The following is a 15,641-nucleotide window of genomic DNA, read 5'->3' as shown; positions in this document are numbered from 1 at the left end:
GTAATCAGCATTAAGGCTGATTGCAAAAGTAATGGATTTTTTTTCAAACCTCCCCATCCCCACCACCACCAAAAAAAGAACAAAAAAAAACAACAAACCTCTAGGTCAGTGGTTCTCAACCTTGTCCTAGGGGACCCCCAGCCAGTCGGGTTTTCAAGATATCCCTAATGAATATGCATGAGAGAGATTTGCATATAATGGAAGTGACAGGTATACAAATCGCTCTCATGCATATTCATTAGGGATATCAGGGTTGAGAACCACTGCTCTAGGTCATTTGAATGGATAATTTTGGACCTATAAGGGTTGATATTTAAAATTTTTTTTTTAAATAATTTCTTTATTCATTTTTAAACTTACATCAAGTGTACAGTAAATATCAACCAAATATAATACAACATCACTTGAAAAATTTTCAATATCATACACCAAGAAGATTTAACCCCCACCCCCCTCTCAAATTCATATACAACTAAATCACGCAGGCCAGCCCTAGAGTAGATATTCAACACCATTTCACCAGATAGTGCCACAAATATGGTTTTTTACATGTGGATATTCTGTGGCATTGCCTAAAAGATAATATCACTGAATACACATAGAATTTGAAAACATCCAAGTTAGACATTTCAAAGTATATGTTTAATGCACAGCTGAATATTGAGCTCTCTAAATCTTGCCCTTTCAGAATAATTTTTGCATAGTATTATGGAAGTCACGTTCTGCTATCACAGATCGTAACATCTGTTTGGTGTCATAGTGTGAAGAGAGATCACTTTCAATTGAAAAGAAAACTGTAGTAAATATTGCTGTTTAATTAATCTATCTAAAATATCTTCTAAATTGTATTCAATTTTCCAATTAAAAGATTGTGAAATAAGTCTTTTCTGAGGGAGTCAACAAAATTGTTAGATTAAGACAACAGCACTTCAGTTGACTGTCCTAAGTATCAGGTAAACATGTATTGAACAAATACTGGAAATACTTGCTGGGTTGTAGACGTCTCAGGTGACGAATCAGGTCTAACCCGTAGAGCTGGGACTTCATTTTTCCTGGAAGGGAAGGTCACTGATATGGATCCTTGGGTGGCAGCTTACTCAGCATCAAATTGAACCTAGCCACTGAAGAAACTAGTAGAATTGTAGATGATCTTGAAAAGGAGGACATCCATTTCCCTCTTAAGCTCATAACAGCTCTGAATATCTGAATTTAATAATTTTGGGACCCGGCTATGTACTTTTTTGACTGCAGATCCTGATACTAGGGTCTCTATTTCTGTTTTGCATGACCGGATCCTGGCTCTTTGCCCGCCTAGGGTTTTCCCTGGTATTTTGGAGGCATGGCAGCGGGACTTGGGTAGGGACTTGGGGGATAATTTTTTGTTAACTACCCTGAAACGCACTGCGGGCTTGGTACATAGTGTTGAATTACATGAATGTCACTTTCGCACTGTTTTGCGGGCCTATGCTTCCCAGAGTCAGGCTTACCATATGGGTTGTATTGATACTCAGTTATGCATCCGCTGTTCGGTGGAGGTAAATTCTTACTTTCATGGTATTTGGAGTTGTGAGGGGATTCAGGCCTTTTGGAAGGCGCTGGCCTCCTTTTTACAGAGTTTGTTGCAGACCCCTGTGCCAGTCGCAGTGCTTTCCATGCTGTTTGCCCACTTCTCTTTCTTGTATATGTACACTTCTTATGAAAAATTATTTCTTAGTAAATGTTTTATTTTGGGGAAGAAATGTATCTTGTGTTGCTGGCTTTCTTCTGAGCCACCTTCCTTCTGGTATTGGAGGAATCGCCTTCATGAACTTCTGGGTTGGGAGGCCCGTTTGGCCTGTTCTTCTCGTCGCCGGAGCAGAGACTTTGTTCACACTTGGACTCCGTACTTGAACATTTTGACTCCTGAAAGTCGTAGCCATGTTTTGAATAGACTCCACCTCTGAATCTGTGCTTCTATTTGCATTTGCTGTTCCCTGCATAAGAGTTTTTTGTATCTGTTGGGGGATGGGGAGGGGAGGGTGGGGGGTTGGGGATTCTTTGCTGTGGGGTGGGGGTGCGGTGGGTCCGGGGAGGACATAAGAGTCCAGTCCTCCGCGGTTGTCTGATGAAAATGTATACCATGGTTGTTATTGCTGTTGTATTTATTATTGCTTAATAAAATAGATTTGAACATAATAACTTAGCTTTTGCTTTTTTTATTTAATTCAGTTTATATCCTGTCCTCCCCAGAGAGCTCAGAACAGGTTACACTTCCCCCTCCCTATTCATGGTTTCGGTAATCGCAATTTCACATATTTGCAATTTTTTTGGGGAGGGGGAAAAAAGAAAAAAAACAAACATTGTTAAGTCTTCCCCCCGGCATCCCGGCCTTACCTGTGGTCTAGCGGGCTTTCGGGGCAGGAGCGATCTTCCTACGCTCCTGCCCCGTGCAGATCGCCATTAGGAAATAGCTGTAGGGAGTTCCCGTCGTAGTCTCGAGAGACTACGGGAACTCACAGCAGCCATTTCCTAATGGCGATCTGCACGGGGCAGAAGCGTAGGAAGATCGCTCCTGCCCCGAAAGCCCGCTAGACCACCAGGTAAGGCCGGGAAGACGGCAGGGAGGTGGGAGTGGGTCAGAGCTGGATAATCGCGGTTTTTCGCCATTCACAGTCCGGCTCTGCCCCTATTCCCCGCGAATCCGGAGGGAGAAGTGTACAAGGTAACATACATAATAATTAAACAAATGAAATACAGACAATTAAGGCAATACGGGCTGTAGTGGAATTCATCTAATGCAGTTATTCATCCTAAATTAGAGATACAGAACAAGGATTTATAACCTACAAATAGTTCCAGAGATATGTTAGTTTTACGTATAATCCACTTATATTTGGGCTTTTGAAAGTTAGTTTCACATTTATTTGGATCATTTTGAGGCATGCACAGAGAGAGTCTAGTTCAACAAATGTGAGGAATGCATTGTTTGACTGCAGGAGAAAGATAGTGGTTCGGATGCTCTGGTAGTTAGTTTAACAGTGATGATTGGACATTAGGGGCTCCTGTTACAAAGCCGCGCTAGCGGTTTTAGCGCACGCACTGGATTAGCTATAGTGCACACTAGCCGAAAATCTACCACCTGCTCAAAAGGAGGTGGTAGCAGCTAGCATGAGCGGCAGTTTAGCATGCGTTAAGGCCCTAGCGTGGCTTTGTAAAAGGAGCCCTAGGTGCTATATTGTACTGATACTAGGCTATGGTAGGTTTTATTGCTTTCCTAAAGCTCAAAAGTCCTTCGAGGGATTTGATGTGTGGAGGCAGTTGATTCCAGTATTTTGGTAAGAAATGGGAGTAGGATCTGAGTCTGGCAGTTTCTAGTTGGAGGCTCCAACCAGAGGGTAATTGAACACATGTTTCCTCCTGGGAGCGGAGGGGTCTGTTCAGGATATAGGGTGGGAATTTGGCTGATTTTTAGCAGGGTGCCATATGTTGAATGCGAGCACTAAGCCTTTTGGCTATGGGTAGCCAGTGGGCTGACACTAGTGCTGTGATACTGGATCATGGGTGTGAAAGTTCTTTAAAAGTCTAATTGCTGTGTTTTGAACACGGAGACGATGAAGAATTTTTGCTGTCAGTCCGTTGCAGTAGTCCATGCGGGAGAGGATGAAGGCATAGAGAAGTTGGGTAAAGTCTGGTTTGGAGAAGTAGCTCCTTATTTTATGGAGTTGTCAGAGGTAGTAGAATGAAGAGGAGACCACTTGAGAGATACGGTTGGTAAGTGATAAGATAGAGTCGAGAAGTACTCCTAGGCTGCATACTTGGTCTTTGGCGGTTAGATGCAGGGCTCTTTGTGGCTCCAAAGGAGTTCCGTTTTTGAGGCATTTAGTTGTAGTTTGTTTGTAGATATCCAGTTTTTGATTTCTGAGAGACAATTATGCATCCAGAATGGCTGCAGATGAGGCAGATCGCATCCTGCAAGAAGGTGCTACCAGTTTTGCATGTCTATTGGTGCATTTTGCTTGGACAAAGAGAAGGCTGACAAATAAGCAAACAGTTTCTTTCTTTTCCTTCTAGTAGGTCCACCATTATTTATTTTTAGTACTTATATATCACTTATAGCCTAAGTGGTATACATTCAGGTACTCAAGCATTCTTCCCTATTTGCCTGACGAGCTCACACTCTAACTAATGGACATTAAGGTTCGGAATATGGCCTAGGAGTAGGCAGACAAACATTTCAGAAGGATAAGACTATCTAGCACTAGCCTAAACCAAGTTACACAGGTCCCCAGTTTCTTCAGTGACCGATATGGGCACCTAATTTAATTGAGCAATAAGTTTTATCAGCACCTATATTGGCACTCAATACCTCATAATCAGCTTTAATTGGACTTCATTGAAAGTTAGGCACCTAACTTAAAAAAACCTCAATTTTATAAAAGGTAAGTTGCCTAGCCCAAAGCGCCTACACTAAAAGTGGGCATGCTTAGGGGGAGATCATTGGCATGATTTTGAGCTAGGTGCCTCTTTGTGAATCAGGCGCTATTAGGCATAAAAAACCCTGGCATAAATTGGGGATGCCTAAATGTTAGGATGTTGAGCACCGCCTAAGCACGCTTAGGCAATGCTAAGCGTGATTCTATAAGGGGCACCTAAGTTTTATAGAATCGGTGCCTATATCAGTGCCCAGACTTTATAGAATCAGTACCTAAGTACATTAACGCCTGTTGGTGCTCCTCTTTGCTAAAATCGCCATTGTTGCTTTGTGTTTGTGAGGGAGTAAGGGGTCCTCCTTCACTAATACGGCAGTTATATAACTGGACAGCAGGTGGCGCTAGCTTGAAAGTAAGCCACATTAAGTTGCGTTTTTGCATTTAAGATGAGTATTTACATTGTATTTAAACTTTATAAAATAAGAATATTTATTACAATAAGTTTGCACCATTGAGCACTTTAAAACATAAAAGACAAATAAGACCAATGACGACTTTGGTGTGTATAGTCTGCATGTGTTGAAACCTTTATTACACACAGCAAAACCGCTGAGGTCTGAAAACGGAAGTAAAACTAACTATTCAAGGTATTGCTGATTTAGAAGTGTTAGTTTACGGAAGATCTTGAAAAAGTGAAAGAAAAGTTTATGCCTGTACTATTTATCTTATGTTTTATTGTCATGCTTTTTATTTCTATCTATCGAGTGTAGATAGAGATTCAATAATGCAGAGTATAAAAAGGGTAACCTGCTAGAGTTATCTTTGTGATCAGGAAACAGATGGAAATACCAAATGGCAAACAACAATGAGGTTCTTCTCAATGGATGATAATTTTTTTTTTCAGAACATAATAAACGTTTGGCACATGTCTACTCTTCATTAAAAAGGAACCCACATTATCAGACCCTGGAACGGGATTTGATTGAGTTCCAGGAGCAGCAACTGTTTGAATTCTTTGTTGTGGTATCACTGCAAAAGAAACCAACAGGAAACACCTACACACCAAGCATTACGCAGCAATATCCAACCAAGGTACAGTAAGTGATAGATGTCCTTCTGCAGTAACGCTCTTTCAGCTTGGGACTCTTTTTAACCTGCTTTTCATCTCAGAGGGCATGTTTGCTTGATCTAGATTCTCCCATTCTACTGGGCTAAACAGGATTTTCCAATAAATTTCTCCAGAATATTTCTATGTCATATAGCTGGTGGTGTTTCCATCCTATTAATGTCCGTCAAAACTGTTTTTAATTTATTCTGATATGTCTGATTTCTTCATATCTGTACAGTTTTTGTGCTTCAGCTGTCACCTTGAATTCATTGTTACAGCAAATTAATTAAGGTCTTCTATAAGTGCAGCATGTTCCAGTTTCTTTTTCATAATCTTCAGTTATACCTATCTATGAAGATAGCTGTCCTTATATTGATTTTATTTTTCTTTCACTGTGATTTTCCAAGAAAGTTCTTACTATTTTTTCTTCTGAGCTTTTCAGTAATAATTTTTGATGTACAATATTGTATATGATTATTTTCTTGATGTAAGCAGAAGGACCCTTCATACAGGTTATGGCTTTATTCACCTTACTTTTTAAGTGTTATATTCAGTCTATCCAAGAGCTCAGCCATTATTTCCTCCATCTCTGGGATTTTCTCCTGTTGCTCTTTTCCAGAGACCCTTTTTCTGCACCTACTGTTCTGTTGTTCCTTTCTAAAACTTATTTTTCTTGTTCTGCATGTATCTTACTTAGATTGTGAGCCCACTAGGGATAGAGAAACATAGAAACATAGAAGATGATGGCAGAAAAGGGCTCCAGCCCATCAAGTCTGCCCACTCAGCTTACCCACCCCCTGTCTATGCCCTAATGACCCAATTTCCTTATCTTGACCCTCGTAGGGATCCCACATGGGTATCCCATTTATTCTTAAAGTCTGGCACGCTGTCTGCCTCGATCACCTGCACTGGAAGCTTGTTCCAATGATCAACCACTCTCTCTGTGAAGAAATACTTTCTGGTGTCGCCATGAAATTTTCCGCCCCTGAGTTTGAGCGGGTGCCCTCTTGTGGCCGAGGGTCCCTTGAGAAAGAAAACATCATCTTCCACTTCGACACGTCCCGTGAGGTACTTAAATGTTTCAATCATGTCTCCCCTCTCCCTACGTTCCTCGAGAGTGTAGTACCTGCATATAATGTGTACAGTGTTATGTACATTGAGTAGCACTAGAGAAATGATTAATAGTAGTAGTAGGTGAAGGAAAATAAAAAGCAATAATAAGTTTTGTGACATTTGAGGATCCAAGAAGTTTTACGATTTGCGCTCAGCTTTCTCAGAAGCTATCGGAGTCTAGTTTGTATATTTTGGTAACATGCAAGTTCTGTAGCATAATGAATAAATATAATCTACTGTACAACTTTCAGTAAGTCTGTGGGAAAAAAGCATTTTTAATGTCATTTTTCCAATGTAGACCCTGTCCAATATTTTTGTGATTTTGTCTGACTGCACCGACTGTTTTTGTGTAGCAGAAGAAGAAAAGTACAAGCCATGAGAAAATTGCACAGTGCTGTACCAGCTAATGAATGCTTTGAGTTCTTTTCTATAAACAGTAATCCAACAAACTGTTCATGATTCTTCATACCTTTCAGACTGGCATCCCTTAGAGTCTTCTGGGCTCCATTTACTGAAAAGTTTTTCACTTGACATAAAAGGAACTTAGAATTAGCAAAAATACTATAAGTATAGTGTTTTGCAGGTATTTTGCTTTAAGTATGGCTCTGTTTTCTCATCTTCTTTTTCTTGATGACTGAGTTCATGTTGTTCCTCTGCCAAGAGGAAGTAAGCATATGTTGGATTTGACAAATAAATGCTGTGACACTCGTAGAATTTCTTTTTCTTTCCTGATGTTCTCCATTTTTGCTTTTTCTTACACTGATGACTGAGTTGGACTGTGCATAAGGAAAGAAGGTAGAGAGAAAAGGCAAAATAGAATAACAGAAAAAAATCTTGAAACCCATTGCAAAAAAAAGTCCCTAAAAAGTGAATATATAGCATTATTTCTAACCTACTTAGATTCTATCTTACTTAGACTGTGAGCCCACTAGGGACAGAAAAAGTACCTGCATATAATGTGTACAGTGTTGTGTACATCGAGTAGCACTAGACCAGTGGTCTCAAACGTGCGGCCCGCCAGGTACTATTTTGAGGCCCTCGGTATGTTTATCATAATCACAAAAGTAAAATAAAATAGTTTCTTGATCATATGTCTCTTTAGCTATAAATTACAATATTATTATTAAGGCTTAGCTAAAAGGAAAGATTTATAAACTATAAAGAGTTTTACCTCATGCAAAATTGTCATTTCATTAATAAAACATTAACTATTTTTTCTGCAGCCCTCCAAGTACCTACAAATCCAAAATGTGGCCCTGCAAAGGGTTTGAGTTGGAGACCACTGCACTAGAGAAACGATTAATAATAATAGTAGTAGTAGTAGTAGGTGAAGGAAAATAAAAACTATGCAACTTTAAGCAAAAGTGTGTGCTGCCTTTCAGTATATGAAACACAGGGCTCCTTTTACTAAGGTGCACTAGCGGTTTTAGCGTGTGCTACATTGCTGTGCACGCTACACACTAACGCCTCCATAGAGCTTGTGTTAGTATTTTTCGTGAGGGTTAGCGTGCTCTAAAAACGCTAGCGCATCTTAGTTAAAAGATGTAGTCAGTGGATGTGATAAAATTCCTAAGATTTCTTTATTGAGAATTTAGCGCCCCGGGCCACGGTAGAAACCTCTGCTGCAGCTTAGTAAAAGAGGGCCTTAATTAACAACATCAGTGAGATTTGAGTGCCACTAAAATTGCTCATGAATGCCATAGATTCTGCCATCACTGGTATCAACGTTCTCCTTCTCCTTCTATCCTGCACTTCGATAAAGAGATAAACAGATTAAAATTTTCTGAGTTTAAGCAAAGATTTTAGAAAACAATTCTGAAATTCCAAAGATAATCGTAAGGGCAGCATTTAAAAATTAAGTAAAATCATTCTTGTGTGACTGGAGCAGTGGCTTCAGTTCAGTTCACAGGTCAGGTTCCGCTAATATTCATGAAAGGAAAAGATGAGAAAATAACGTGATTAGATAATGTGAACAAGTTACAAGAAATACTGTATAAATATTTGTCCAATATAAACATCTCTGATTTGATGAAAGGACAACTGGCAACCTTCACTGGACTGAAATTAAATAATACCCAGAAGGTGATTTAAAAAAAAAAAAATTTCAGTGCCTATACCATATATTTAAGAAGATAAACTGTAGACTATTTGACAAATTTAAAACAGAGATCAATCAAGAAGGGCTTTATTTAGTTCTGCAATTTGAAAGGAAAAATCAAAACTATTTAAAAAAAAAAATCAAAAGATTAGTGATAGAACATTGACTATGTAAGCATTGGTTATATATTGCCCTTCATCTGAATTATTTGCTGTCAAGTTCTTCCCTTGTATTATAATACTTTATAATTGTAATTATTGATTGGGAAGTTGATTGTGGCACAGTTTCTCACAACAGATTTAGGATCAGATTGACTAGAATTTTAAGTCAGCCATAGAGGCCAAACATTTTTTATGAATTTTCTTGTTAATCTTCAGTGAAAGTAAAATGATCACTGTAAAGTGAAGTGCAGTTGTTATTATTAAAATCTGAGCATATGCTTTAGATTTAACTAGAGGGAAGGCCATGTAAAAAAGTACTAAACTAAACTAAACTAAGCCTTAAGTTTATATACCGCATCATCTCCACGGAAGCGGAGCTCGACACGGTTTACAAAGCTTAAAAATACAAGAAGAGAGGGGAGAGAGAGTTTACAAGGGCATATGAAAAGAGGGGAAGTAAGAAGGAGATGTTAAATATTAGAGAAAAGCCAGGTTTTCAGTTGTTTCCGGAACAGTTGGAGGGAGCCCAGGTTCCGCAGCGGGATAGTGAGATCGTTCCAAAGGCCCGTGATTTTGGAGAGGAGGGATCTTCCCAGTTTGCCTGCGTGGGGGATGCCACGTAGAGAGGGGAAGGATAGTTTATGTCTTTGGGCGGATCTGGTTGTAGCAGGCGTTTGGGCGAGGAAGGATAGGGGGATTAGTGGCGGAAGGATGCCATGAATTATCTTGAAAGCTAGACAGGAGCATTTGAAGTGAATTCTGGAAAGTACAGGGAGCCAGTGAAGATTGGTAAGTAAGGGGGAGACGTGATCAAATTTGCGTTTAGCAAAAATCAATTTGGCCGCAGTATTCTGGATGTGCTGGAGTCTGTGAAGACTTTTTTTTGTTAGGCACAGGTAAATGGCATTACAGTAATCGAGTTTGGATAAGATGATGGATTGTACCAGGACGGTAAAGTGTTTTTGGTGGAAATAGGATCTAACTTTCCTCAGCATGTGGAGGCTGAAAAAACATGATTTTGCCAAGGAGTTCAGGTGATCGTTTAGGGAGAGGGAGGAATCGATAATGATGCCGAGGACCTTGCTTGAGAACTCAAGGCGAAGAGCGGGACCTGTGGGTAGAGTGAAGAGGGTGGGCAGGTGTGCTAACTTTGGGCCGAGCCAGAGTAGTTTTGTCTTTGATTCATTTAATTTCATCTGAACAGAGAGGAACCAGGCTTGAAGTCTCATTATGCATGAGGTGATGTTCTCTTGGAGGTTTGTAAGGTTCTGGTCTGTTTCGAGGAGGATAAGGATATCGTCTGCATATGTGTAAATTGTTTCAAGGGGGGATAGTTTGAGAAGCTTCAGGGAGGTCATATACATGTTGAAGAGGATAGGGGATAGGGGAGAGCCCTGTGGGACCCCGCAGGATGGTGTCCATGAAGTGGATTTGGAGCCGTTTGCGTTGACAATGTAGGAACGTGCGCGAAGGAAGTTTGAGAACCACTTTAGGACAAAGGAGTCTATTCCTATCTCAGAAAGTTGGTAGATTAGTATGTCGTGGTGCACGACGTCGAAAGCTGCGGAGAGATCGAACTGTAGGAGAACAGCAAATTTGTTTCGGGCGTGTAGTTGTTGCACCTTTGAGATTAGGGAAACTAGGAGGGACTCGGTGCTGAAGTTGGGCCTAAATCCGAATTGGTAGTGTTGGAGGATGGAGAATCTCTCTAGGTAAGAGGAGAACTGGGTAGCGACTATGGTCTCCAGAAGTTTTGTTAAAAGAGGGATGTTGGCTATGGGGCGGTAGTTCGATGGTAAGGAAGGGTCAAGATCGGCTTTTTTCAGAAGAGGGGACAAGGCAATATAACTCATGAAAAAAATAAAGGATTTAGGTAAATGAGAGGGTGGGGGGAAGGGTTATTTGGTTTTTCATTAAATATTGATATTACGGTAATTAGGAAAGAATATATGTTAAGATATACATGATTATATATGTTATGATTGGGATGGGAGGGAGGGGATTAAATTTCTTTAATTTAATTTGATTATGAAAGAAAATCAAGTGATATAGCCAAATTCAAATGTCATTTTCTGAAACACTTGTTGTAAATTGTAAAAAATGAATAAAGAATTAAAAAAAAAAAAAACATTGACTGCTGCCAGATGAAAATTGACTGGATTCTTGATAAATCCCGCTGAGTATTTTTATAAAAATGAGAATTAAAAAAAAAAAAAAAAACAACCTCTTGCTAGTTTTCTTGTGTTTCATTGGGATAGTTTATTTGCTTTAGTTAAAAAATGTGATGAAAGCTAAGTTAAATGAGTTTTTGATCTTTTCCAGGCTGAGCAGCCTTTGAGACAATCTCGGGACACTGAGGAGAGGCTAAAGGTTATTCCCAGCTTCTGCTTTCCTGATTCAAAAGACTGGGTTCCTACATCTGAATTGAAAAGGTAAGCATACAGTGAAGTTACTAAGTAATAAATATAAATCAAACTGGAGGAAATATTTCTTCACTCAACGTGTAATTAAATTCTGGAATTCATTGCCGGAGAATGTGGTAAAAGTAGTTAACTTTGCAAAGTTTAAATAAGGGTTAGATTATTTTCTAAAACAATAGTCCATAAGCCATTTTTAGGATGGACTTGGAAAAATGCAGTGCTTATTTCCAGGAGAAGTCGCATAAATTCAGGTTTACTTCTTGGGATCTTGCCAGGTACTTGTGACCTGGGTTGGCCACTGTTGGTAACAGGACACTGGGCTTGATGGACCTTCTTATGTTCTTATGTACTGCCCAATTAAGCGCCACTGAATATCGACAGCTGTGATTTAAGGGGGCAGGGGACTCTTCTATATGCGTAAACTCACCTTATTTTTTAAAAGCAGAAATGAAATCAATCCTCAAATGCCAAATCTTCACATGTAGATAAAAAATGGGTAGTAACTACCAAAGTTTTTAGACCCAAACTCACTTAACATATTGATTCATTCGTTGGTTATTTTGAAAATTGACTACTGTAATTCTCTATTAATAAATGTTACCCAAAAAGAAAAGAGGTGTCTTCAGATAGTTCAAAATACTGCCATTAAATTGATACATAATCGCAAAAAATTTGATCATGTCACTCCACTTCTTATTGAATCACACTGGTTACCTGTCACTCACCGTTTCACTTTTAAAATCTTACTTTTAGTCTTTAAAACCCTATTTTTGAACGAACCCCAGTTTATTGATAAACTACTTATTCCCCATAGCTCATCATGCTCTTTAAGGTCCATTAATCAAAAACTTTTAGCAGTTCCTTCATTGAAAGTTATCGGAACCCGTCATCACGAAATTTTCTCTGTGATAGCCCCACAATTATGGAATGCCTTACCCCAGTATTTAAGAGAAGAAAATGACCTGAATCATTTTAAACGCTCTCTGAAGAGCTTCCTTTTTAAAGACGCTTTTAATGTATAATCACATCAAACGATTATCTTCTTTTTTTTTTTTTTTATTCCCCCTTCCCATTGTTCTTACCATTCATGTCTTCTTTTCTAATAAATACTATTGTAGTTCTGCCCTCCTTTCCTTATGTAGCTGTTAGTTTGTATGTAAATTTGCCAAATCTATGTAACTTATTGTGAAAATTAGTATATGTATACCTTTTTTATTATGTAAATCGTTTAGTAAATTAAATAAGCGATTCAATAAGTTAAGAAATAATCTTGAAACTTGAAACTTATTTGTGTTGACAAATTCAAGAGCACTGAAAAATCTGTTGGCAAGAGTGAAATGTATTTTTTTTGCAATTAATCTTTTAAGATTTTCTCCTGATTCCAATTTTATTTTTCTTATATTTATAGTGAAACTTTTTCCTTTGTTTTGACGGGAGAGGATGGAAGCAGGTGGTTTGGTTACTGTAAGAAACTTTTGGTAAGCATTTTTCTTTTTTTTTGAAATTCTTTTATTCGTTTTAAAAATCTTTCATCAAGTGTACAATAATCATAATAAACACAATAAATCAAGGCACTTGCATATCTTATCATTATAATCTAAACATATAAATGTAACCCTCTCCCCACCCTCTCTCAAAGCCCTTCATTCATGTAAAGAAACCTATATTTGTATCCCTCCCCCCTCCTATTACTATATGATATCTGACTAATAGGAAAATGGCATTTAATCATGACAAAAAGACGTTAATGGCATTTTTCTTATTGTTGCTGACACTTTTATGAATAAGAATTCAATAGTTCCTTTCGCTGTTTATTTTCCCTACTGGTTTTCCTAGTGGCAAACATATAGCTTTAAAAACAGCATATATGTTTCTGATTTGGAGTTTACTAATACAGTATTGAAATAAAAGATTTTCTTTTCTTTTTAGCCACATGGTAAAGGAAAACGATTGCCAGAAGTGTACTGCATCGTTAGTCGACTAGGCTGTTTTAATCTCTTTTCAAAGGTAACTGGAAACAAAGCCTATGATTGTTGGAAATTTCATGTTGAATGTAGAATGTTTTTAGCCTCATTTTGCTCAGTGTGAATGAAAGATAAAACCCCGATGTACAAGGTCAAAACGGGTCCCATCGGACAATGCGGCATGCAACATAGCAAGCTGTTAAACTGCAATGGTGCACTAAAATCTGACATCTGGCAAAATAAGAGCAGAGGTCCTTCTCTGTGTTTCTAACAAGATAAGTGTTTCATTTTAAATACTTAGGGCTCCTTTTACTAAGGTGCACTAGCGGTTTTAGCACGTGCGCTAGACGCTAACGCCTCCATAGAGCTTGCATTAGTATTTTCCGTGTAGAGCAGGGTTTGCACGCGCTAATTTTCAGCGCGCAATAAAAACGCTAGCGCACCTTAGAAAAAGTAGCCCTTAGTGATATTTTTAGCTATCAAAAAATAAGTCTCCTGCACTTTCATAAATAAGTTTTGGTGATTTGTATGCATCTTATGGGACACAGTTTAGATAAAGAAAATGAAAAACAAAAATTAATAAATTAGAGTGAGTTTAAAATGTAAAATAAGATTGGCACATAAGCATACAATAAAATTACATTGAAGGTTTTTGGATCAATGAATGAAACCCCCATCCATATATAAGCCTGTAGAGATTGCATGATCTTTGGCGTGAATTTCTGAAATCCTTTTCCTTCATTTTAGCACTTTATTGATATCTTATAAACCTTTCTTGGGGATCTAGTGTTTGCAGTGGTTTATTTCATTTTTGTATATTTTATGATCTTTTTTGAGAGTTCATGCTCATGCTTTCCTCCCTCCCTCCATTCTGTATCCCAAGGCCTTGCCCCCTCCCTCCTTCCTTCCATCCTTTGTCCGAAGTTTGTGCTCCCTCCCTCCTGAGTCCCAACGCACCTCTCTCCCCCTGAATTCCAATGTGCCCCTCTCTCTGTCCCTCCCTCCCTCCATTCAGTGCCCCAAGTACATGCCTCCCTCCAGTGGGTGTTTATCTTCTGGCCGGCTCCCTCCTCCTTCCAGCCGCAGTGATTTCTCTGCACAAAGCCGTGGGCAGCAGCTTCTATGTGCATCCTGCGGCTGAGCCGGAAGTCTTCCCTCTGATGTCAGAGGAAGCTCCTCCCACATCAGAGGGAAGGCTTCTGGCTCAGCCTCGAGATGCACATAAGAGTCGCTGTTCGCGGCTTTGTGCAGAGAAATGATTGCAGCTGGGAGGAGGAGGGTGCTGGCCAGGAAAAGGTAAACACCCGACAGAAGGAGGCTCATACTTGGGGCATAGAATGGAGGGAGGGAGAGAGAGAGAGGAATGCATTGGAATTCGGGAGGGAGAGGGGCGTGTTGAGGCACCGAAGGTAGAACAGGACCCCCGTTCATAAGTGTGAGTCCGACGTAAGTCGGATGTTCATAAAACGGGGACTACCTGTATATGGTTTTTTTCTCTGTAGACAAGTAGGGCAATGTAGCCACTAGAGAATGACACGGGAACAATTTTGTCCCCATCCCCTCAGGAACTCAATTTCCCCATCCCGTCCCTGTGTGTTTTGTCCCTGTCCCTGTCCATGCCCCATTCCTGTAAGCTCTGCCTTAACCGAACAAACCTCGAACACTTATGATTTTAAAGTGTTTGAGGCTTGTGCGGAGGAAGATGGAGCTTGCAGGAACGGGGCAGGGATAGGAAAAGAACTCGCGGGGACGGGACAGGAAAATGAGTTCCCGTGGGGACGGGGAAAATGTTGTCGCCGTGTCATTCTCTAGTAGCCACACATGATGGTGATGTCATCCAAAGGAGCCAGAGAGCTTGGAGCCCTCATTCAGTAGAGCCTTTAGGCTTTTTTGAGACTGCACTAAATTCCTACATATAGTATCTCCTATCATCTGCAAGTCTTCTCTGTCCAAAGACCAAAGCAGATGAGCAGCACTCTTCCATCTCCCCAAAAAAGGACACAAGGGGCAAAACTTTGCATAAAACTTCTTCTATTTCAGACAGTACCAATTTAAAAAAAGAGAGAGAGACTTGAACAACAACGGCTCAGTTTTTCTTGGCGTTGCAAAAGAATATAAAATATGATGGCAGAAATAGAACATTCAGCCTACTCAGTCTGCCGATCCAGACTGAGTGACTAGTATCTGCATTCCCTTCTTCTCCTTTAGAGTCCCTCTGTGCTTTTCCCATGTTGCTGTGGAATTCAGATACGGACCTTATCTCCATCAGTGCCAGTGGGAAACTGTTCCATGCATTGAACACTTTTTTCTGTAAAGAAATATGAGATTACTCCTGAGTATATCATTTTTCAAGCTCATCTTATGACCT

General features: G+C 39.6%; 1 protein-coding gene across 5 annotated transcripts in view; it reads left to right on the top strand.

Moving 5' to 3' along the window:
* Positions 1–15,641, top strand: part of DENND2C (DENN domain containing 2C) — a 107,277-nt gene that overhangs the window by 77,820 nt on the left and 13,816 nt on the right. For all 5 annotated transcript variants that reach the window (XM_033919020.1, XM_033919021.1, XM_033919018.1 and 2 more), the window contains 4 exons: positions 5,314–5,501; positions 11,212–11,321; positions 12,718–12,787; positions 13,239–13,316. In XM_033919020.1, coding sequence (XP_033774911.1) covers positions 5,314–5,501; positions 11,212–11,321; positions 12,718–12,787; positions 13,239–13,316 — 446 coding nt within the window. The remainder of the gene's footprint in view (positions 1–5,313; positions 5,502–11,211; positions 11,322–12,717; positions 12,788–13,238; positions 13,317–15,641) is intronic.

This window comes from Geotrypetes seraphini, chromosome 13, assembly GCF_902459505.1.
Source record: "Geotrypetes seraphini chromosome 13, aGeoSer1.1, whole genome shotgun sequence".
Classification (NCBI taxonomy): Eukaryota; Metazoa; Chordata; class Amphibia; order Gymnophiona; family Dermophiidae; genus Geotrypetes; species Geotrypetes seraphini.
This window is presented reverse-complemented; position numbering and strand designations above follow the sequence as displayed.